This window comes from Protopterus annectens, chromosome 13.part0 (genome assembly GCF_019279795.1).
Source record: "Protopterus annectens isolate FY-2018-M chromosome 13.part0, PAN1.0, whole genome shotgun sequence".
Taxonomy (NCBI): domain Eukaryota; kingdom Metazoa; phylum Chordata; order Ceratodontiformes; family Protopteridae; genus Protopterus; species Protopterus annectens.
In genome coordinates this window covers 614,772,984-614,799,007 of record NC_056747.1, presented here as the reverse complement: position 1 = coordinate 614,799,007, position 26,024 = coordinate 614,772,984, and the positions used below count along the sequence as shown (strand labels likewise).

Genomic DNA, 26,024 nt, shown 5'->3' with positions numbered 1-26,024 from the left:
GCATTTAGTGGAATTACATATCAATATACTATTTTGATACTAACAAAGGACTTGATCACTACTGAACAAAATGGCAATGTTTAGCAGTTTTCTTGGTCTCTACCCTTTGAGTTGTTATTCCAGGAGTCTAGCCTGCTTAAAAGTTTTGTAAGCGTTTGCTGTTTTAGTAAATACTTGTTTTTAACTATTGTGTTCTGTTGTGTTGTTGTCCATCATTTGGCTGGTGACTTTAACAATACATTTTTCCTAACAAGAACTTGTGTGCTCCACTCCACAGCTGGTTTCACGACCTCAGCAGTTTGATGTCATGGTGATGCCTAATCTGTATGGAAATGTTGTTAATAATGTGTGTGCTGGCTTGGTTGGAGGTCCAGGGCTTGTACCAGGAGCCAACTATGGGAACAATTATGCTGTCTTTGAAACTGTAAGTAAAACTGTGTGCAGTTTTGATAAGTGATTTGATTGCAAATACTCAGACTTAAGTTACAGATATATGAGTGTATGAGTATGTAAATACATACCCACACATGTACACCACTGCATATTCATCCTTTTCCAAAAGTACCCACATATTAGTTGTAGAAATGACAAAACTCCAATGAACTCAAAATGTTTGGCCCTTGCTGCTATAATATTTAGTATCATCTCTTTTGGGTGCAACACAATACTGTATCAACTACCTACCTCTGTTAATGAAAAAAAATCAAGCAGACTTTAGGTTAAGTTTCAGTAGTCAAAGTTTTGATACAGGTTTAACATTTTTGGGACTGGGAGACAAAGCCCTCTGCAGCCCCCAATGCAGATGCAAGAGCTGCTCCCCTTATACTACCACTACTAATATCAACTCCAGGATTTAGCTTGATTTGGAGTGAGGTGACTTTTTTTGACAAAATTTCCCCATCAGTGGGATCCATAAATCATGAGTCACACACAGAGACTTTTCAAAATGAAGTGGCACTGCACAGTATTTCTAATGGGATTTTCCAGCAGGGAAATCTCCACAAAATGACATTTTAGTCACCAAACGGTTCTCAAAGCCTCACTTTTCAACAGTCACCCTGTTTGTCTTTTCTTCTGCTATCCATTGGTCACTTACGGCATCAGAATGTGTCCTTAACTGAGTGATGCCAACCTTCCTTTCTCAGTTCTTCATCTCCTGAATTCATAGGAGGGATCTCACTGATAGATTATAGATTATTTTGCTGTTGAAATTTGTGCTTCTCTAGTTCCATGACATACAGAGGTAAATCCCTGACTGTGACCTAGATGGGCTGTGTTTGAGTAGAGATACAGGTGCTTGAGGAGCCAGGTAGGGAAGGGTAGGAATTCAGTGGCTGATGCCAGTTTGCCCATCGTAGACATAGGGCTCAGTGGTTCATTTGACTATTTGCCACTAGCAAGCATAGATTTGCAGTTGCATATATTTTCCAGGAAATGGGACTTGGGCTCGTCAGTCTTGAGATAGTGCACTATCTCATTCATGTGTGGGAATATTATTAAACTGGTGTGAGACACTGGGGATGGTTTTAAACAGAAAGTAGGAAAGATGATCAAAGAATGATGTGAAGTTGAAGTATCAGTCTTAAAGGAAGCACATGCCATTTTTTGTTGTAAGAGCAATGCTGACATAAGCGCAGGAAAACACAGTAATAGGAGAGAGGTAGGTCTTCATCAGTGGACACACTTGTGTAACGTTTTTCCAAAATGCCCATGTTGTCATTCTTCACTTATGATTTAATCAATAAATGTAAGTGCTGAAGTGTCACTGATATTGTCAGACAGGTCAAATGGTCCTCTGGACTAATTTGGACTTCAGGGCTAAAAGACTTCTTTATCTTGACTTTCTTTTTTGCTTTTTGGCACCATCTTTTGAATTTACAAGCACAGGAAAATGATGGCCCTTTATTCTGTACTTCTGGGGAAACAAATCTACACAGGTCTCCATAAAATCTCTATTGATAACTTTTTTTCACCTGCAGAAATAGTTAATTGAGGAGACGTCTAGGTGTTCACTACTCCTGACAAAATAGAACCCAGTGAGTCTGAAGAAAAACTTTTCTTTGGAGGCCGATTTACCTTCAGAAGAGAGTTAGGTTCCAAAAACCTATAGACCAGTTGCTCGGCTTTCCCAGGAACTGGCCACTTTTTCATCCTGCAAGTATTCCCTTCTGACAGAGGGCACAGGGTGTTTGCTGACCACCCTCGGTTTGTTAATGTTCTGATATGGAGGGATACAGGAAAGTTGGATAAGACCCTCTGAATTTAATATATGAAGGTGGAGGCTGTGAAACGTGCTCTCCTCCCATGCTGAATCTCCTTATCTTGAGAAACCAAGTAAAACAAATAATGTTCTATGTGTTTCACTGTTGCAGTCATCACATTTGGGTTATCTGCTTGCAGTAGCACTCAGTCGGCCTGATTAACAAAGTCTTGGATCCTGCATCGGTTGCTGTCTCTTCTTCCGTGATGTCGGGTCGTCAGGAGTATAAAACATGCAGCCAATGCCATTGCATCAGTCTTTCTTCCCGTGCAGTGCCTGAAGAAGAAGCAGTTCGCAAGTGCCAGTTGGCTGACTCCTGAAATTTTCGTTTTCGAGTTTCAGAACCGAAGTCTTCAACTAAAGCTAAGTACCCCATTGGGGAAGCTTTTTCTTGCTCCTTACCAATGTCAGTAAAAGTTAATAATTGCATTTCTTGTGGAAAGCAAATACCTCACAAAGATTTTCATTCATACTGTATTCCTTGCCTAGGCCCTGACCACGACATACCTTGCTGTCAATTTTGTGCCTTATTTAACCAACGCACTATCCGTCGTCTGTATATTTACGCCTCTAAATATTTTGGTTCTCAGTTCAATTATCCAGATATGTCGTCAGTAAGCCATCCGACTACCGGCATTCCCAAAAAAAAAACAAAGATAAAGACAGAGACAGGCCGCCTAGGTCCAAAGCTGCTGACAATGCTTTTCCTAAGCCAGTTGCCAGTTCGCCGGTCCTCAGTGAGGTGCTTTTGCAGCCCCTGATACCCACTACTTCTGATTCGCAGGCATCTACTGAGACCCATTTGTATGCTGCGAGATGCTTCAACTGTGGAACATGCGGATGTCTCTACCTTGGATGGATCTGGAGCCGCTGCACAGGCAACGGCTTCTGAGGATGTATTCAGGCCTACGGACTTGCATATTAAACTGACGCTGCCACCTTCTTTAAGGCCTAAAAACTCAAACCATGCCTAGAAAACTGACGCCCAGGCCGCATGCTCAGGTCTTTATGCCTAAAAAACAAATGATAAGAATGGCTGAAGACCTTATAACTTTAATCAGGGGAAGCCAGCCATCTTCTTCTAAGAGACCTAGAACTGAATGTGCTTATGAATCTTCGGACCAGTATTCTGATATTTCTGTTTCTTCTGATGACCTGGATTTACCCTTATCTACTTATGAGGATTCTGATGCAGATGACTCTATTCCCTCTGCTTTCCCTCCAGAGGTTTTCTCTTTTGATGAAACCTTGCATACTCTAAGGGAGCATTTCCACTGGGAAAGCCAGGATTTCTCTGATTTGAAAAAGTGGCTTAGGGACTTCTTACTCCTACCTCAACATAGGCCTTTAGCGATCCCTCCTGTATTAGACATTGTTGATGATGCCTTTTCGGAATCTAGTTTGGCCCCTGATTCTTTGCCTCCTGCTCCCAGAAAACCTGGTAGATATTACAGGGTTCCTGATTCTCACAAGTTCCTTTTTAAAAATCCTATTGCGGATCCTGAGACTATTTCACAGGGACCCAAAGTCATTAAGGCTTCTACTGCCAAAAATCCTACCCCTTCTAATAGAGACTCCAGGGCGCTGGATAGATGGGGTAAGAAGGTATACACTTCTGCAGCCTTGGCCATTAGGGCCTTAAACTGTCAGTTTCATATGTTAAATTATCAACATCATATTATTGGATTGTTTAAACGGAAAATTATGTTGATTCCTGACTGTGCTGAAAATAAGGATTTACAGGATTTACTGCATTCTTTTGAACAGGTTGGAAAACATACTTTGCAATGTGGGTTTGATTCATTCAAAGCCTCTTGCAGGGCTGCTGTCACTGGGTCTGTACTTAGAAGGCATGCTTGGATTAAGGAGCAATCTTTGCCTAATCATGTTAAAGCTGAATTGTTGGATGCTCCCTTAAATCAGGACCGCCTGTTTGGCAACAAAGCAGAGGAAGTTCTTAAAAAGATGGAAGATAAAGCTAAATCTATGCAAACTGTTAAAGATGTCTTACAAGTTCAGCCTCCAAGATGTAGTAGGCATTGGCCCTCTAAGAATTGGTCCTTTCCTGCCTCTTCCAGGCTTTCTCAATCCAAACCCAGACCCAGCAGAAGCACCAGGTTTCAGTCCCAGGGTACGCACAAGACTAAGCAGTGGGGGGCTTTCGCTTCCAAGTCTGGGAGTAGTAAGACTCCCTCCTATGGAAAGCTGTCTCAATGACTTGACTTTAAAACTTCCAAATTCTTCTCGACTGACTGCTCCTTTAGGGGGAAAGATTGGTCTGCAGGCCAAAAACTGGGAACTCATTACCCAGGACAAATGGATTTTAAATATAGTGTCCCAAGGATACAGATTTCACTTACACTCGTTACCAACCCCAAATAGTTGGCCAGGTCTACCCCCAAATCAGTGGGCAGAGGCTCAAAAGCAAGTACTCTCTCTTTTAAGCATAAAGGCTATTCAAACTGTACCAGAAGAGGAACAAGGGCAATGTTTCTACTCAAGTGTTTTCCTGGTACCCAGAAAAGACAATTCATGGTGTCCTATCCTGGACCTGTCTACTCTAAACACCTTTTTGGTGATTCCAAAATTCAAGATGCTGACTCTTCACCAATTGCCTCCTATGCTAGGAAAAAATGCCTGGATGGCAACACTCTAAAGGAAGCATACCTATTCATCCCAATCAGGGAATCTTGCAGAAGATACCTATGCTTCAAAGCAGGCTACAAGCACTATTAGTTCTCTGCACTGCCCTTTGGCTTATCTACTGCGCCCAGGGTATTCACAAAGTGCCTAGCTCCAGTCATTACATTTTGCAGGCAAAGAAATATTCAAATATACCCATACCTGAACGATTGTCTAATTCAGGCAGAAAGCCAGGGCATACTTTTGAATCATCTGGCTTTTGTACAAAGGGTGCTAACTTGTCTGGGGTACACTGTAAACGAAATGAAATCGCACCTGGTACCCTTTCAACAAATTATATTCCTGGGAGCAAGCTTGAATACAACTTCCCAGATGGCTTTCCTCATGCTAGAGAAACAAATTCATCTGACAGCCTACTTCAAACTAGTGGCCACAAAAACTCTGTTATCTGCAAGCCAAATATTGCAAGCCTTGGGGTTCATGGCCTCCTGCATTCTTCTAATTCCATATGCAAGACTGCATATGAAGAAGCTACAGTGGTATCTAAAAAGTCTATGGTGTCAACATTCTCAGGATCTAGAAGCAATGATTCCTATCATACCTTGTCTACGCCTGGAATTTCTTTGGTGGGCAGAGGCTTTCCACCTAAACAAGGGACTACCATTCACTCTACCCCCTGTCGCCCAAACCCTAACAACAGACTCATCAGACTATACATGGGGGGCTCACCTGGCAGGGAAGTGCATTCAGGGCAAATGGAACCCAAGTCAAATGCATCTGCATATCAATCAAAAAGAATTGTTAGCCATCCAGAATGCGCTGACAGCCTTCAAGGACCACATTCTTCCAGGACAGTTAATGGTAAAGATGGACAACACCACTGTTATGTGGTACATAAACAAGCAGGGGGGGTATCCATTCTTACCCCCTCTGCAGACAGGCCATGGCATTGTGGAACACAGCCTTGAGCTACCAAGTGCATCTACAAGCTCAGTTCCTGCCAGAAAAACTAAATACACTGGCAGACGGACTAAGCAGAAACCTCATGGACCCACACGAGTGGAAACTGGAACCAAAGATTTTCAACATGTTGACAAAGATATGGGGGAGCCCAGATATAGACCTGTTTGCCTCCCCTCAGAAATACCAGTTGGACAAATTTTGCACAAGGACTCCCCACAAACAGGCTTGGAAAGTGGATGCCCTGTCCTTCAGCTGGAAAAAACGGTTTATGCCTTTCCTCCTCTGCCTCTCCTTTCCAAAGTACTGTTAAAGGTCAAACAGGACAAACCAAGGACGATATTGATTGCACCAGACTGGCCATGCCAACACTGGTACCCCCTCTTGCGCAGTGTTACTGTTAGTCCCATGACACCTGCCTCTGACGCCTAACTTGTTGTCTCAACAGGAGAATCAGATTCTGCACCCCCAGCTTCAAACCCTGTACCTAGCAGCCTGGCTAATTACCTAATCTCTCCCTTACCATTCCTCAGTAAACCAGTGATGGATATCATTTTAGAGGCAAGGAGGCCTACTACTAGAAAATCTTATGCTGAAAAATGGAAAATATTCTGTGCCTGGAACCAGTCTCAAGGGATGAGCACAGCAGCGCCCAACTTACCTCTGATTTTACAATACTTAAAATGAGATTCTTCACAAGGGACTTTTTTTCCTCCATCAGAATTCACGCATCAGCCATTTCAGCTCATTATAACACAGAACCTCCCCTCTTCTCGCATCCACTGCTCAAGCAGTTCCTCGGAGGGGCCAAAAAGTTTAAGACCACCCAGGAGAGCCCCAACTCCAGCCTGGGACCTTAACTTTGTATTGGAGAAACCCACTCTTCCTCCTTTCGAGCCAGCTGCTAGTGCAGATTTAAAATTCCTTTATTGGAAAATGGCTTTTCTTTTAGCAATCACTTCAAAAAGAATGGTATCTGAATTACAGGCCCTTATGGCTGTGGAGCCTTACAGGCCCTTATGGCTGTGGAGCCTTAAAGGCCCTTATGGCTGTGGAGCCTTACAGGCCCTTATGGCTGTGGAGCCTTTTATCATCTTTCATGCAGACAGGGTGTCCGTCAGAACCAATCCCTCCTTCATGCCCACGGTGGTATCCAGTGTGGCTCTCAATCAGTCCATTCATTTGCCAGCCTTCTTTCCCAATCCACAGAACAAAGGGGAACGGATACTCCACTCCTTAGATGTGCACAGACAACTTAGATTGTACTTGGACAGGACTAAATCTCAAAGGAAATTGAACAACTGCTGGTGACATTTGCTGCAGGGGCAGAGGGGAAGGCTATCTCAAAGCAAACCATTTCTAAATGGATAGGCCATTGCATTCCTTTCTGCTACAAGCACCATGGAAAACCTATCCCACAGGGAATCAGACCCCATTCAACCAGGGCTGCATCTACCTCTACAGTCTTCCTCAGAGGTGTTCCTACCCAGGGACACCCTAGAAGCCGCTACCTGCAGTTCTGTACATACCTTCACCAAGCATTACCATTTGCCAATTTTCTCGAAGTCCAGAGCTGGCTTTGCCACTGCAGTCTTGCAGGGTCTTATAGCTGGTCCTAATGCTGTCTGACTTCCTCCTCCCACCCTTAGCTTTGGGAATCTACCCAAATGTGATGACTGCAACAGTGAAACATGAAGGGCATAGTACAGTTGTGTACCCTTACCATAAATGTAGATGTTCGAGTGTATTCACTGTTGCAGTCCTGTTTACCCTCCCTCCAGCCCCCTAATTTCTTCTGCTATACCTCTACTATTCTTTACTTTGCTTAAAAGCTTTTTGGTGTATTTGCTTTTTTATTGGAGGTATATCCTTGTATATTTCTGTGCATATGTTGTATTGCTTCCCATTAAGGCGGCACTTGACATCTGGGGCAAGAAAAACTGACACACTGGCGTCAGCTGCATGTTTTATACCCCCTGACGTCATGGAAGAAGACAGCAACTGACACACGACCCAAGACTTTGTTAATCAGGCCGACTGAGGGCTACTGCAAGCAGATAACCCAAATGTGATGACTGCAACAGTGAATGCACTCAAGCATCTACATTTATGGTAAGTGTACACAACTGTACTTTATGGTGCAGACAAAGAGCAAAAAACTCTCAAATCAGATGTAACAATTTTAATCAAAGGATTAGCACTTTCGTCCACTACAATAACTGGGACTTCATCAGATAAAATCACAACCAGAATAGTCAACTTAAATAACAAAATACAAAGGTCATATGATACAAATTAATGACATTACTAAACTAACCACAAATGTAACTAAAGACATCTAAAGGTAACCTACAATAATAAGAATTGTCAATAAATACATACTGATTTTTATATACAGTATGTTAAAATGTATGTGTATAAAATATCTTTCCAAAGCCTTAAGCTTTAGAAAACAATAAATAGAATGAAAGTCATTAAGTCCAGGAAACTATAGGTATTCAACATCAGTTGCCACAAAAGTTTACTTTTTTCTAACTGTAATGTCCAACAGCCACCTCTTATTTCATTAATCCCTTGATCAATGATCTTATATTTAAACCAATGGCCATGGTTCAGGGAAATATGTTTTGCTAAAGCATTATGCAAATTCATCTTACCAATACTCTATTGATGTTCTTGCAAATGTTCTTTAAATTTGCGTTCCATTTTCCCTATATAAAAACTTCTGCATGCCTGGCATTTAGCCAAATGTATAACTCCTTTGGAGTTGCAGTTAAATTTACCCTTAATATTATACACCTTATTCCTAACTACAAAGGAACTACCTGTATCAACATATTTACAATAAGGGCACTTACCCACACTTAAACATTCCAGGGCACCTCCCACATAGTCATGTAAGCTTTTCGAGAATACATTTAATATTAGGGCCTTTCCTAATGGTTAGTCTCGACCAGTCTCCTACTTTGGCCCTAATACATGTATCTTCTTATAGAATAAACCAGTTTTTCATCAAAATCTTTCTTGAAGAGTCCATATAAATTCATGCTGAATGGAGTAATGAAGCTGGTATAAGAAAACCTAGTATCAACAATACGTTTCTTCCATGGTATCATTTTTTTCACCCTCGTCAAACAAAACCAGTGATAACTCCTTACTAAAATCATTAATACTAGTTGCATTCAGAATAGGTTTAAAATGCCCCAATAGTCTTTTACTGTGGACCTCTTGAATTAACTCTTCAACTAAACTCGAAGGGTACCCCCATTTACAAAACATAGTCTTTAGAGTATTACACTCAATTAAAAAGTCTTCATCAAGAGAGGTCGTCCTTGCGGCCTGAACTAACTCTCCTTTCACTAAGAACATTTCTGGTGGAAGGGATAGAAACTAGAAAAATGTAAAAAAAAAAAAAAAAAGAATATTAGAATAAGTACTTTTCCTGAAAAGCTTTAAAATATACCTATTATTACGCCTATCCTTCACCAATAAAACATCAAGAAAAGAAATAGCTTCTAAATCAAAATGGGAAGTGAATTTCAAGATGGAAGTGGTGCTGTTAATATATTCTAAAAACAAAAATCAATAATGGCATCCACACTACCCTTCCAAATAATAAAAAGTGTCCAAATAATGTGTGTACCAATATATATGGTCAAAAAACAACAACTTTTTCATTAAACATTCACGTTCCTAATAAGCCATAACCATATTTGCAAAATTGGCTCTGCAGGAAGACCCCCATTGCTGCACCACTTTTTTGTAAATAAAAATTCCCTTCAACAAGGATAAAGTTATTAGTAGGAATAATGCTCAATAACTCCTCATATAAATTAATATCTGACGGGTCAACTCCCTTCTGTAATAATAAATCAGACACCCATTGGATGCCTAAGTTATGGGGGATAACAGTATATAAATCCTTCACGCCAGCTGTCAACAATACATGATTAGGATCAAATTCTAAATTTATCAGTACATTCAAGGAAATTCCATGAAATCCTACAATTCTGGGATTCATCTATCAAAGGCTTTTTAAGCTTGTCAACAAATTTCGTACAAACATAAGTAATAGAATTTCTACTATCCACTATAGGAAGTAGCTGGGGGGTCATTCATGTCCTTATGGATTTTTGGAATACCAAAAATAACAGGCGTTAAAGGGGCTGACATGTCTAAATAGTTGCACAAACTCAAATCAATATGTTTATCTGTAAACAGGTTGTTAAAATGTGACCGCACATGCTAGTAAGCCCCATTAACTTGACTCAAAGACACTCACTCATAATTATCAGAGTCCAAGAACTTAAACATCCTGTTTTTATAGTCAAAACTATGCATAAAAACCAACCCCCTGCCATTGTCCAGTTTCATTTGTCTAACATCTTGGTCCTTGTAAAACTTAAGGGCATCATGTTCAGTTCTGCATAAATTGTAAGTCTTATTAGGAATTAGCCAGTCGTTTAACAATGACCTTATATCCATCTCACAAATCTTCTCAAATACTGAAAGGGTCGGATGAGGTGGCGGATTAAAAGTACTTGCAGTCCTAAACTCATTACCAGTATCTCCTCTGTTAGCCCCTGATATAGATAGATTCATCTTGCGTAAAAAGACCACCCCGTGAGTTCAGTTGGTTCTTCCTGGAAGGAGTGTGAAAATCCTGAACACTTGATTGGTTATTCACTCGAGAGGTAGAATTGACTTGCAGGTGCTGCTGTACTGACTGCCACCCCTTTATATCTTTACTACTTCTCAAGTAAAAGTCCAGAAAGAACCAACTGGTCCTCAACACAATCAGCATTCCCGGAAGTTCAACTGCTGATGCAAATAGTAGACGAAGACCGCCTCTTGAGATGACACCCTTGGACCTTTGCTAGAATAATTTTGTTTTAGTGACTAATTTTGATGGCAATTTCAAGATTCATAATTACTCTAGCCTTAATATTGAGCCTGGATTGATTGAAACTTTAGCCAGAGGTTTAACATTTGTTCCATATGTGAGAGTGGACTTGCCTAGTACCCTTTTGGACTTAAGATTTTTTTTTACATAAGTTGAATCTGTGTATTTTAATTGGTTAATAGAGGAGATATTGGTAATGAATTTAGGGTTGCAAGTACTTTTAATCTGCCACTTCATCCGACCCTTTCAGTATTTGGGAAGATTTGTGAGATGGTTATAAGGTTATTGTTAAACAACGAGATAATTCCTAAAAAGTCTTACAGTTCATGTAGAGGTGAACATTTTTGAAGGAACAAGATGTTAGGGAAATGAAACCTATCAAGGGTGGGGGGGTTGGTTTTTATGGATAGTTTTGACTACAAAAAGAGGATGTTTAAGGTCTTCAACTTAGATAATTATAAGCAAGTGTCTTTGAATCAAGTTAATGGGGCTTACCAGCTTGTGAGGTCACAGTTTAATGACCTGCTTATTGATAAACTTATTGATTTGAGTTTGTACAACTATTTAGACATGCCAGTCCCTTTAACACCTGTTATGTTTGGTATTCCAAAAATCCATAAGGACATGAATGACCCCCGCTACGTCCTATAGTGGATGGTAGAAATTCTATTACTTATGCTTGTGTGAAATTTGTTGACAACAAGTTTAAAAAGCTTTTGGTATATGAAACCCAGATTTGTAGGGATTCATGTAATTTCCTTGACTCTATTAATTTAGAATTTCACCTTAATCATGTATTGTTGACTGTTGACGTGAAGGATTTGTATACTGTTATCCCCGATAACTTGGGCATCCAATAGGTGTCTGATTTATTATTACAGAAGGGAGTTGACCCGTCCGATGTTAATTTATATGAAGAGTTATTGAGTATTCTTACTACTAACTTGATCTTTTTCGAAGGAAATTTTTATTTACAAAAAGGTGGTGTAGCAGTGGGGATTCCATGAGGAGCCAGTTTTCCAAATATGGTTTTGGCTTATTAGGAACATGAATTTTTATTGAAAAATTAATCAGTTTTTGACCAGCTATATTGGTACACACGTTATTTGGATGATATTTTTATTATTTGGAAGGGTGGTGTGGATGCAATTACTGATTTTTTAGAATATATTAATAGCACCTCTTTCTTCTTAAAATTCACTTCCCATTATGATTTATTTTCTTGATGTTTTGTTGGTAATGGTTATGGCTAATAATAGGTATATTGCAAAAATGTTCAGGAAAAGTACTTATTCTAACACTTTTTTTTGTTACATTTTTCCAGTTCCCATCCCTTCCACCAGAAATGTTCTGTAGTGAAAGGTCAGTTAATTTGAGCCGCATAGATGACCTCTCTTGATGAAGACTTTTTAATTGAGTGTAATACTCTATAGACTGTTTTGTAAACGGGGGTACCCTTTGAGTTTAGTTGAAGAGTTAATTTGAGGTCCACAGTAAAAGACTATCGGGGCATTTTTAACCTATTTTGAATGTAACTAGTTTTAATGATTTTAGTAATGAGCTATCACCTGTTTTGTTTGAGTGAGTGAAAACTGATTCCTTGGGGAAAAAAGTATTGTTGGTACTAGGTTTTCTTATACTGCCAGCTTTATTATTCCATTCAGCATGGATTTGGACTTGAGAAAGATTTTGATGAAGAATGAGTCTATTCTGGAGGAATATACATGTATTAGGGTGAAAGTAGGAGACCGGCCAAGACTAACCTTTAGAGAGGGCTGTAATGTTAAATGTATTCTTGAAAAGCGTACACGGTTATGTGTGAGGTGCCATGGAATGTTTGTGTGGGTCGTGCCCTTATTGTAAATATATTGATACTGGTAGTTCCTTTGTGATTAGGAATAATGTGTGTAATATTAAGGGTAAATTTAATTGCAACTCCAAAGGCGTTATATATGTGGCTAAATGCCAGGCATGCGGCAGTTTTTACATAGAGAAAACTGAAAGCAAATGTAAAGAACGTTTGTACAAACATCAATATAGCATTGGTAAGATGAATTTGCATAATGCTTCAGCAAGACATATTTCTCTGAACCCTGGCCATTGGCTTATACAGTCATTGATCTAGTGATTAATGAAAGAAGAGGTGGTCCTTTGGCAGTACGGTTAGGAAAAAGTGAACTTTTATGGCAATTGAGGTGGAATGCCTATAGTTTCACTGGGCTTAATGACTGTTCTCTTTATTGTTTTCTAAAGAAGGCTTTGGAAGGATAATGATATTTTATGCACATGTATTTTAACATATTTTATATAAAAAAATATGTATTTATTGACGGGTCTTATTTTTGTAGGTTACCTTTAGATGCATTTAGCTATATTTGTGGTTAGTTTAGTGATGCCACTACTTGGTGTCATATGACCTTTGTATTTTGTTATTTAAGTTGACTGTTCTGGCTGTGTTTTTATCTGATGAAGTCCCAGTTGTTGTAATGGACGAAAGCACTAATCCTTTGATTAAAATTGTTACATTTCATTTGAGAGTTTTTTCTTTGTCTGCACCATAACATTTGTTTTTCTTGGTTTCTCAGTTTTTGATTTTTGTTCATGTTTATTAGATCTCCTTATCTTGTTATTGTATTCAACCATGCAGAAAACCCATCCTTTGTGGGGTCTGTCTATGAAAGTTGGCCTGTTAGTGGAATTGTAAGACTTAGTGGTTAATAAAGTGAAAGAAGGACTAGTACAGTATGTTGAACTTCCAGAACTCCTTAGCATTTTGCTTATAATCCTACCTGCTCTGAAGCCTACACTGAATTCTTTCTTGAAGTCACAAAGATAGATTTCAGCCATAGCTATGACAGAGGCAGGATTTTTGGGATTGATGTCTAATGGCATCTTCATTGATTTCTGCTGCTACACAACTGACCATACGTTACCCATTTAAGCAAATGGCTGTGTAATAAGGACTGCAAAGCATTTTTGGGGAAAAAATGTGTTTATGCTTTAGCTACTATTAGGCTACACTTATCCATGTTGTGCATGTGACTTTTTACTGGGGCACAAATCAGAAAATCTGCCTGGCTGTCTAAATGATGACTCCTGGTTGACTCTTGCCCTGTTGACTGGAAATAAGCAGACCAGTTGACTTGAGAAGGTGGACAGACAGTGGGGCCAAAAAGCTTATTAAAAAATTGTTTTCCTGCTAATCATGACCTTGCAGAGGACAGAATTATGGACTAGTACCCACTAGATCAGCAGTTCTTTAAATGATTTTGTAACCCTTCCACCCAAAAATTGATCTTCATGACAGAGAGACTTGCCTCTATCTCATTCAAACCATTGATTCAGTTGTTTTAGAGTTCATCTCTTGGAAAATGTTCTGCCAGATGGCTCTCCTTTTTTTCGGGATCTTAGACCTGCAAGCCCACATGCTTAGTATCGCTAGCAATCTGTTCCATCTTTTGTTTTGAATGTGGCTCCTGAGGTGCTTCATTTTCCACCTGTTTTCTTTGCCAGAGTATAAATCATAGGAAAGATGGACTTTTGTGCTGTTAATATGTTCAATGAGCTAAAGTTTTACCCAGAACTGGTGAACAAGTGCAGAAAGATGGATCAGCTGTTCATTTTCATTCCAGAGAGAGAAGGGCTCACTTTTTCATTTAGCTGAAATACAGCATTATCTTTTGTCATCACACAGTGAACCACCCACTGGAAAACAATGCAAAGATAATCCCACTAGAGGCTTGGCTGCATCAATTGTAAATATCTGTGGAGAGGCCACTTAGTCATCTCTGTATACTTTACCTAGCAGTATTGTTTGAGCTTCAGCTCCAGGGTTCAAATTTTATTTAGTACAGCTCTTCTTCAGGACTCCATCTTCTCAACTTTAGTCTGTTGGTTTATAATCAGAGTCTTTCCAGCCTAGTGGATTTTCTGTTAGTGATGCAGACCATTCATTGACCCATCTTGGAGGCTCCTGAGTGTTAGAATTTTAGATGCTTTATTAACTGTTGACTAAAAAAGATTCATCCAAAACACGGCACCACCAGTAAAATTTATTAAGCGCTTTCATCCTTAAGGGACTTCTTCAGATTAACAAACACAATAAATTTCCTAATTTTAAAGTACATATCATCCAATGGACAACAACAGTTAATACAATAAACCAATAAAAAGTATCTGGCAATTATCTAATATTATACCATGATCCCCCCAAAACATGCACGCTGATTGGCCAGCATGCCCGTTGTAAATCGAGTTATACTAATGGAAAAAGGTCCGGTCGCCCGGACTTTTTTCCATTAGTATAACTCGATTTTTTAAAACACTGTCTCGCTATGTTAAATGGGTTTAACATAGTGAGAAAGCTTTAAAATAAGCAACGGAGATCTCCGTTGCTTATTTTAAAGCTGTCTCGCTATGTTAAACCCGTTTAACATAGCGAGACAGTGTTTTGTTAACGGAGAAAGCAAGATCTCCATTGCTTTTTTTTTAGTGTTTCGCTATGTTAAATGAGTTTAACATAGCGAGACAGTTTTAAAATAAGCAACGGAGATGTCCGTTGCTTATTTTAAACTGTCTCGCTATGTTAAACTCATTTAACATAGCTATAAAAAGCAACGGAGATCTTGCTTTCTCCGTTGCTCACAACTCTGATGTACTGCGCGCGCGCAGTACATCAGAACTACCGTGGATGCCAGACATCTGCGGAAGGGCAGTAAACAGGCATTATACTATGCCATTATTTAAGAAAAGTAATAGTTTCTTTTCTTAAATAATGTCATGGTATCATACAATAACCCACTTCTGGGTGTGGGTAATGCTAAATTTACCCACGGTTGGCTTTGTTTGGTCCCTTGGGCTTCGCCCTCGGGACCAAACCACGCCAACCGTGGGTAAATTTAGCATTACCCACACCCAGGCGTGGGTTATTGCTATAATATTGATGTTATGTAAAAAAACATTTAATATTAATCACTTCATTGAGACCTGGAAACTTAGCTTGCTGTTTAATCTTCCACAAAGTCTCATGCACTTCTAAACCGTTCCTATAATTTCCTCCCCTATAATCCAAACATACACACTCTAAAATGGTAAAATATTTTTTTAAAACCGTTACAAGACAGTGTGTGTTTATACAGGGCATTTCCTACGTTCTTATTTTTGATAGAATGTAAATGTACCTTAATACGTGTTGCTAACCTACACGTAGTCATGCCAGTGTAAGAAGCGTTACATTGAGAACACAAAGCCCCTTCATCCAGCTTTAGCTGTTGGAGTTTCATGAACTCGGGCAAGTATATTTTTGGATATTACTTCTTAGCATTCGAGATGTCAAGTCTTCACTTTATGAAAATCAAGAAATGATCACGCTTATTTATAGCTAGGACAGATTATAGTTGTGTAGTTGATTTGTGAGAGCATAGTAGAACTACACTGAGAAATTAGAAACTAAATGGATTATCAGACTACAAGCAGATAAAGCCTGTTTGAATGACAGAATTTCCCTGAAACCATTTCATATATAGACCATGAATGCATTAAATAGGCCAAACTTGAGCATTTTACCAATGGAGATGTTTTTATCACTGAGATGCATTGTCTGTCTTTCATATGTTTTATATGTAGTGACTTAGTTTTTGAGTTATTTTTTACCTATATTTGTGCGATTTTACATCAGTTGTATTTACGCACAAATGATTTTATATAAATATTATTTACACATATATACGTGTGTGTGTGTATATATATTTATATATATTATATATATACATATTCATATACATTCATTTTAACTCTTACATATATATATATATATTTGCAAGTTTTTATAAATGGATATATTTCTTCCACAGTCACACACTTATGCTATTTAATCAACAGGTTTTAGAGATAATTTAGTACATGATGCCATCTAGTGACCATCATTGGATATGATTTAAATTTTCTCCATTTCTGATTAGGGCTGCTTCGCATATGTATATATGTATTTATATTGTTTTATGGCACCATTAATTTCAATGAAAGACAGGTATATATATTCTCTAGAATGTACTCTGTGTATATATGTACAATAATCCTTGATGAAGGATGAGGTTCCTTCAGTATGTTTGCATTGCGAAAATGGTAATGTTTCTGCAGACATCTTTAGAATAGCTAATTAATGTAAGAGTATGATTGGCTTAAAGGAACTTCATTATTTAAGTTCATGTGTTTAAATAGATGCTGAAGCAATTGTGGATTATGTCTGATGAAGTGTTCGTGTTTTAACGTGAAAGCTCTTACTAACTGTACTGTTTTTATTATTTTTTTATTGAATTATTGTTTCAGTTTACACCGTGGTGTCACCTCAAGAGTCTTTTTCCTTGGAAATTGCATTCTTCATTGAGGTGCTTTGTTCTTTGACTCCCTTGGTTTTTATTTGGCTTAATTTAAAGGAAGTTGGTTATTTGAGTTCATATGTTTAAATAGATGCTATAGCAATTGTGGATTATGTCTGTTGAAGCATTCGGGTTTGAACGCGAAAGCTCTTGGCTATACTGTTTTTATTATTTTTTTATTGAATTAGTGTTTCAGTTTACACCGTGGTGTCCCCTCAAGAGTCTTTTGTCCTTGGAAATTGCATTCTTCATTGAGGTGCTTTGTCCTTCGACTCCTTTGGTTTTTATTTGGTTTAATTCGTTTGGATAGTCAGAGGAACATAGCTGATGGAACTGAAGTTGAGCTGGGATAAAATCCTCACTGCTCCGGCTATGGCAACAAGACTGATGGCTTCAAATGTTCGCTCTATGAGGAGAGCAGTCCTTTACTAACTTTCAGTAGGAGTGAACTAGAGAGTAGCAACAGAGATATAACAGTAAGTGAACAGTTCAGCAATGTACTCCAGTTAACCAGAGAACTAGAAAGTAAATTAATGAAACTAAAGACTGTTCAGTGGGAGCGCAAGCAGATGGAAGCTTGCCTGTGTTTTAAAGTGATGCCCAGGGGGCTATGTTCTTGAAATGCCCACATGTGTCACTACTTACCCGGACTTGTGGCTAAAATGGCAAAAATTAAATTTGGAAACGAGTTTTGGATACATGCGGTTATTAGTTGAACATTTTATGAAGATCGAGACTGATTTAGCTGCAGAAGTGACAGGCTTACAACAACAATTATTAGCAGCTTTATCTTCAGAGGAGTATGATGCCTTTCTGAAAGACCTTGATAAAATTTCTCGCTGTTGGAATATAAATTATTACAATATAAGAAAAAAGAATGCGATTGTCAAGATTTCCATAAGGGTCAGGTATTTTCCTGGCCAAAAGAGCCAATCAAGTTAAATAAACGGAATCCACCCACTTCAACCAGCTAATCCGATACAACTAGAGACAAACCTACTTCCTCCATTCAACCGGAGACTATTAAGGAAGCGAGCAGAAATGAAGGTAAATCCATGAGTAAAATGGATAATCGGCTAATTCTAATGGCTGACAATGATGTCAGAAAAAAAGAGAAAGATGCTGCGACGACAGCAACAACTGAAACATCAGATGTTATGTAGTCCTAGCTTGCTGTAATTCTTGGATGGGTTCGGAGCAGATTCTCAGCTCCGACTCTGTCGATACTAAAGCTCGAGAGCTTTTACTGGCTCGAGGCTAACCCCTATCCCATGGTGCCTCATGGCAATTCCCTAGATCTCATTTGCAGCGAAAGCTTCAAGGATGTCTCCTTACTGGCTCGTTGGCTAAGTAGAAGATTTTTTTATAAATCTTGTATTTTTCATCCTTTTTTCTTCACTTTATACCTTTAATAGTTGTTAGTATGATTGTTATTGAGTGCTTGATCCCCTATTCCACCTTTTTAGGATTGTACGGCCCATTTTAGAGGGCAGTAGTTGCCTGTTTAAATTAGAGGGCCTTTCCTCCCTGAGTGCTAGTCGTTTTATAAAACTTTCTTCTCTTCATAACTTTACTGTTAGTTTTAGTCAGTGTTGTTGTTTTTGCAAAATTGTTGTTAGCCTTGTTTTTCTTGTCAGCATGTCTAAAGAGAATGACAGAGATCATAAGGAACACCGTCCGTCAGGGTTCAAGAACTGTGACAAGTGTTCACAAAAGATGTCTGTACTGTCTGGGAGAAGCTCACTTACAAGAACCCTGTACTCTTTGCCATGCCTTCAGTACTAGGGTTCTTAATGAGAGGAAATGTAAATTAATAGACAGAGGTCTTATGACCAGTTCCTTCCAGGAACAGCTGGAACTTGGTCAGACAGCCCCCAAAGCTGTGAAGAGAAAATCTTTGGTTCCAGCTTTGGAGGCATCCAAAAAGTCTAAAGCGACGGAGCCAAGGAGTTCTGGCTCTGATTCCGCTTCTTCTGTCTCAGTGCCGTAGGTTTCTTCAGTGCCGAAGCAACCTTCAGTACCAAGACAATCGCCAATTATCGACCCTGTTTCACCAACGTTGAGGTCTCCTATATTAGAAATGAGGAGATCTCCTTCTGTCTCCACCCGTTCCTTCAGGACACTTTCAGATGAGGATATCGAGCGGGTGAAGAGGTTGCTTTGTGACCTGACTCTGGCCAAAAAGTTAGCCTTTCCGGACCCAAAGGCTTCATAGCCGTCCCATTTACAGACTACTGCTTCGCTCTCTGAGCCAAACACGTCAGGTTCTTCTATGTTGGATCCTTCAGTTCCGAGAATTCTTCCTGCTTCCTTGGAACTGATGACTCTATCCTCAGTGGCTCAGTCTGGAGCCGAGAGATCTGGGAGCCGATGCTCTCGAGTAGACTCAGAGAGGGATAGTCACCCCGTTTTTTCTTCGGAATCGACACTCCCTCTTTGCGCCTCGGCTCGACTGAGCTCTGTTCCCATGTCTGCTTCGGAACCTGTCCCTCCTGCTCGGAGCCGACCTTCCATCTCTTCGGAATGGAGGTCTTCTTTGGAGTGGGGTAGAAAGGCCTTTGAAGCAATAGAGAAAGCTTTGTCCAATGCCAAAGCCCTGCCTTTGGACCAGATGTCCCACCAGCAGCCGGCAGCAACCTCTCCCCCCCACCACCCCCTCAGCGTAGGGAACCAGAGACTCGAGCAGCCCCCATTGGAGGTGTCCCCTCTTCCGAGACCTCCCCAGATTATCCCACTGGAGAGCTTCCTCGGAAGAGACTTTGTAAGACGAAGCACATTGACTCACCTAAGTCCGTCACGTCAGAGACTGATTTGGATGAGTCAGAAGGGTCCTACATCCCCCTCTGAGGATGTCTCCTTTTCTGACATCCTTGAAATCCTTAGAAAGAGGGGCGATTGGAAGACCTCTAACGTTACTGAGGACGAATCAGTGTATCTTGAGGCCTTTGGTTCCTGACCTTCCACCTCTGGGTGACACCACCGTATGACCAACTCTTGGGGGTCATATCCCAGAAAGCCTGGACCTCCCCGGACACAGTGGAGCCTGTCCCGAGGAGGCCAAACAAATTTATGACTGCTCCTGAAGATAAGTCCTCCCTTTCTAAGGGAGTTCCTGTTGATGCTATGGGGGTAGCTGCGGCCACAAAAAATGAGTTGTCTGAGACATCTTCTAATATCCATCCTCCTAATAAGAAGTCCAGGATGATGGATAGGTATGGAACTCATACCTTCTCTTCAGCAATATTTACCTTAAGATCGCTAAATTACCTGTCCTATTTTATCTGACTTCAAAGGGATCTCCTGAAGGAGTTGGGTGTCACCCTTCAGGGTTCAGTAGCTTCGGGGTCCACAGATAAGGTATCTGCGCAGCTCTCCACCCTTACATCAATAGCCAACTCCTCCATGAGGCTGATTTCCTATACAGCAGATGGAGCGAGCAGGGCAGCCGCAACAGGAATTTTCTTAGGTGACATTCTTGAATGCATCTGTGTAACTTCACAGAATCCTTTAAGTCTTCCTTTACCAATGTTCCCTTTGATTGTTCCACTCTTTTTGGACTGCAGGTAAAAGAGGCTTTGACCAGGTGCAAGCAGGAAGGGAAAACCTTATCTGCCGTCGGAGTCTGTTTCTCCCTTCCTTCTAGACCCTATCCTAAGGATCAAACAGGAGGGAAAATGTGATTCCTTAAATCCCGAAAAGGTTTCCCCTCAGGCACAAGGTCAACTCTCCCCTAGAGGCAGAGGGGGGGGATATAACGAAGATGTCCTCACGGCAGAGGAGTCCGCAACATCAGGGAGATAGAGAAACTTTCTCTGATCATCCCTTCCTTCGCCCCTGAGGGGTTGCCTGACTGTCCGTCTCTGGAGGCAGTCAGGGGTCATCTTTCACTGTACCCAAGCACCTGGCTAAACATTTCCCAAGATTGTTGGGTACAAACCATAATATCCAGAGATTACCTGATTCCCTTTGTTTCATATCCCCCGGTAAACCGGTCTCTACCAGACGTGCCACCCATTCAGCTAGACCATGCAACATCAGAGGTCATCTCGTTGCTGCAAAAAAGAGTCATCCAAGAAGTCCCCACAGAGCAAATAGGTTCGGAACTTACTTTCAGTTCTTTTTAGTTCCAAAAAAAGTGGGACTGGAGATCAATCCTAGATCTCAGCAAACTCACCAAGTCTGTAAAGAAATCGAAGTTCCAAATGATCACTCTGCAGTGTTCACCAAATGCATGGCAGTGGTAACGGCTTACCTCAGACGTCAAGGATTCCAGGTGTTTAAGTACCTAGACAACTGGCTCCTCACTGCTACCACCAAGCACCAACTAATTAGAACCAGAGACGAGACTCTATCCTTGTGCGCCAGATTAGGCATTACAATAAACCTAAAAAAAATCAGCCTTATCTCCGTCGCAGCACATTGTCTTCTTAGGCTCAGAAATAGACTCAACCACCATGGCAGCAAAACTGACACCAGAAAGGATAGAATCTTTACGAGACCAAGTCAGATTCTTGCTGAAGATAGACATAATACAGGCAAGGATAGTCCTTCAGGTCCTAGGGACTGTGGCTTCCACCATTCTCTTAGTTCCCCTAGCCCATCTGCACATGAGAGTACTTCAGTGGCTACTATTTGCCCAGTGGTCAATGTAGACTCTCCCCCTATCCCACCAAATACTCATCACAAACTCCTGCAAGAAGGATCTAACATGGTGGTTACATACGGATCAACTTCATTTAGGTCGCCCACTTGCTCACCCTCAAGAAAATGCAGTTTTGACCACAGACGCCTCCCAGATAGGGTGGGGGGCATTATCTGGGAATGACGGTCCAAGGTACCTGGCAAAACCACTTGCACCTAAATGTTCTGGAAATGAGAGTAGTGCTGTACGCGTTGCAAGCACTTCACAGTTCTCTTCCCATAGGGACAATTGCAATTCAGTCAGACATGTATGTAATGTGGTACATAAACAAGCAAGGGGGAACCAAATCTTACCCACTTTGTCGAGAGGCCTTAAGAGTATGGAAATGGGTGATGGACACTCAACACTTTCTAGTAGCAATGCACATCCCGGGAAAGTCCAGTGTGATAGCAGACAAACTCAGTTGAGCAATTTTGATGCCTCACCAGTGGTCCCTGAATTCAGAAGTTGCGAAAGAAATTTTGCTCAAATGGGGCCAGCCTTGCTATGACCTATTCGCCACGTGCATGAACACCAAATGCAGCAGATACTTTGCCCTAATTCCCCATCTGGGGATGTCACTCAGGGATGCTCTGGTCCACGATTGGCCTCCGGGACTCCTTTATGCTTTTCCACATTTTCCTCTCATTCCAAAAGTGATTTAGAAAGCAAAACTGTTGGAGTACCCTGATCCTCATTTGGCCCTATCCCTTGGAGGAACCATGGATTCTGGAACCATCTCCAGACCTCCTGATTCATCAGTAAGGGCAGCTCCATCCTACTGTCCAGACCCTGAAATTCACAGCATGGCTGCTCCAGTTCCAAGAATAGCCAGGTGTGTTTCCCTTTCACCTACAGTCAAACACATTCTGATTTCTTCACACAAACTTTCCACAAGGAAATTATATTCCAGCAAATGGAAAAGGTTCTCCATTTGGGCAGCAAACCAAAGCATAGATCCCTATTCAGCTCCTATAGAGTCTATCCTGTCCTCTCTGGCATCCATTTTTCATGAAGCAGCTGCTACTGTTAGAGTTCAGTTAGCTGCCATCTCAAATTACCATTTTGGCTACATGGGAAATCCAACCATGTCACACACTTTATGCAAAACCTTTCTGGAAGGAGTCCTTCTCAGAGCTCCAGTCAGACAACCACCAGAGCCCGGGGACCTAAATCTAGTTCTTACATCTTTAATTTCTTCCCCCTTTGAACCCTCCTCTTCATCGGATCTGAAATTATTCTCTTGGAAAACATTGTTCTTAGTGGCTATAACTTCTGCTAGGAGAGTTTCAGAATTGCAAGCCCTCACCATTCAACCTCCTTACATTGTTTTCCACAAGGATAGAGTCTCACTTAGAACTAATCCTTCCTTTCTTCCTAAGGTATGTTCAGAGCATAATCTCAACACAACTATTGAACTACCAGTTTTCTTCCCAAATCGTACTAATAAATTAGTATACAGACTACACCAATTGGACGTCCACAGAATTCTCAGGTTTTACCTGCACAGGACTAAAGAATTTAGAAAATCAGACCAATTATTTGTTTCATTTTCAGACAAAATTAAAGGCTTGCCTGTTTCTAAGGTTACCCTGTCTAAACAGCTTTCGGAATGCATTTCATTTGCTTACAAGGCTGCTGGCAAACAGTTACCATAGTAAAAGGCCATTTAACAAGAGCAGTATCAACTTCATATGCCTTTAGTTCTAGGCTCCCAATTGATACCATTTGTGCAGCAGCTACTTGGGCAAGACCGCATACCTTTGTCACTCATTACAAATTGGATTTGGCCTCCTGGGACAGGTCATCCTTTGGGTCCACTGTGCTGAAGAGTCTCTTCGCTTGAGCCATCTGGGATAAAGGTGCTAGGGATGCTGTCCCATCCAGCAAGAATTACGGCGAGATAGGACTACATATGTACTTACCATAACGTTCCATGTTTGTAGTCCATCTCACCTAAATTCTTGCATCCCACCCTCCTTCCCCCTTCCTGTTTCCTGGAGGAACTGGTGGACTATACATTATGCTGTTTGTCCTGATTGTAGTTGTCCATCCACCTGGCATGGATAGTAATACACAGTGTTCTGTCTGTATGTGCATAGTTATTGATAGTTTATGGACTATTATGTACCTATTACTTTCTTGCAAACAAGATCTGGGGAATTGCCGTGAAGCACCATGGGATGGGGGTTAGCCTCGAGCCAGTAAAAGCTCTCGAGCTTTAGTATCGCCCGAGTTGGAGCCGAGAATCAGCTCCAGACTCATCCAGCAAGAATGTAGGTGAGATGGACTACAAACATGGAACATTATGGTAAGTACATAACTTCTTTTTTTTTTTACACTCAGAAACCACAAAGGTCATTGAGTCGAAGAATGAAGAGATGGATGTCATCTGGGGACATGATGGGATAGCAAAAGAAAGCATGGCAGCCAGTGAGTCAGACTTGATTTTTAATATTTCTAGCTATGTTTTGAAAGAAACCGAGAAGTCTCTGTTAAATAAGGGTTTATCGTTTATACCTTTGAAGAAAATGGACATACTAGATTTTGTGTTGGACATTAAACAGTGTACTAGGAATGTTGCTCTAATGTATGGTAAAAAAGAAAAAGTGCTGTGAGGGTTAATGAATTTAAGAAACTGACCTCACATCCTTTATTAGCTTATGAAAAAGCACGCGAGAGTGATTTTTTTAGATCTCACTAGGCCTGGGAATGATAAAAGGAGATGTGTTGTTTATAATCTAAAGATAAATATAAATCATTAATTGATTTACAAAATAACGCTGATATAATTATTAGACCAACTGATAAAGGAGGTGCTGTGGTAATTTTAGATAAAGATGTACAATGATAAAATGAAAGCTATGTTAAAAGAAGCTAATACCTATAGATGTCTGACAAATGAACAATTGAATAAGGTGCTCAGACATTCATAGTGACTTATATGATTTTTTGATGTGCAATATAATAGACAGTGATTTATACAAGTATTTTTGGTTGAAACACCTTGTGTCCAAATGATTATAGGTCTCCCCAAAATACATAAAGTTTTATACAGGCCCCCTCTGAGACCAATTGTATCCAGCAGGGGATGGCTAACTGAACCCCTGTCCATTTGTGTAGAGAAGCAATTAAGGCAAGTAGTGGACAACACTGATACTGTTATTAAAGACACACAACAGTTTTTAGAGTTTGTCCAGATACGTATTTTCAGAACAGTTTAAATCTACAATATTACTAGTAACGTTAGACGTAACTTCGTTGTTCACCGTTATTCCCAGTGACATTTGTTAAGACTACGTGAGATTACTTTTGATTGAGAAAGGTGTCTCCAATGACAGGATAATAAGATGCATGATGCTATTAGATTTTACTCTTAACAATAATGTATTTTCATTTGGAAGTGTATACTACCTACATACCAAAGGAGTTGCAATGACCACTTCATGTGCTAATTCATATGCTAACATAGTAATGGCATATTGGGAAGCCAACTTCATTATTAATAACGGAGTTTGCCCAGTATATTCCATACTGTAAAAGGTTGGTGGACAATGTCTTTCTCATATGGGATGGACCAATGGAATACATCGAGACCACTGATTTCCTGCAGTTTTCAGGGATGTGGTCCCATGACAAGATATAATTTCTAGATGTCCTTGTCCATAAGCAAGGGAATACAATACATACAGAAATGTTTAGTAAAACCTGTAGGAGGAATAATTTGCTGCATCGCAATAGTGTGCATCCTCCGCATATATACAGAAACATAGTTAAAGGGCAGGAACTCAGGATCTCGAGGTTGACCAGCCTAGATAATGTATGTCACACTAATCTTGAGACACTAGAAACTGAATTTCTGGATAGCGGTTACAAGAGAGTTGAATGTAGAAGTTTAAGTGATGAGAAATTTATAGATAGTGGGAATAGAGTTAGACCATTTTTTAGGAACAGGAGTGATACAGAAATAGTGAGTAATGCTAGTAAAGTGGACTCAGTTCAGGGAACTGAGTTATACCATTTTTAAATAATAGAAAGATACAACGAGGGGAATTCTGACAATAGACAATAAAATTACCAGTATTATAGGAGCGAAACCTAAGAATTCATACAAGAATGCTAAATCCCTAAAGAGACTGCTCTGTTTTGAGAAAAACAGCAGCAAGCAAGTACAATCAGTGAGAAAACTTGCATGTAGAA

General features: G+C 40.2%; 2 protein-coding genes across 3 annotated transcripts in view; both read left to right on the top strand.

The window, feature by feature from the left end:
• Positions 1 to 26,024, top strand: part of RAD51C (RAD51 paralog C) — a 1,235,792-nt gene that overhangs the window by 304,151 nt on the left and 905,617 nt on the right. The window lies entirely within an intron of this gene.
• The window catches only part of IDH3G (isocitrate dehydrogenase (NAD(+)) 3 non-catalytic subunit gamma), a 415,676-nt gene that overhangs the window by 232,253 nt on the left and 157,399 nt on the right, over positions 1 to 26,024 (top strand). Inside the window, exon 7 of the mRNA XM_044055463.1 lies at positions 278 to 424. Within this exon, the coding sequence (XP_043911398.1) occupies positions 278 to 424 (147 nt within the window). The remainder of the gene's footprint in view (positions 1 to 277; positions 425 to 26,024) is intronic.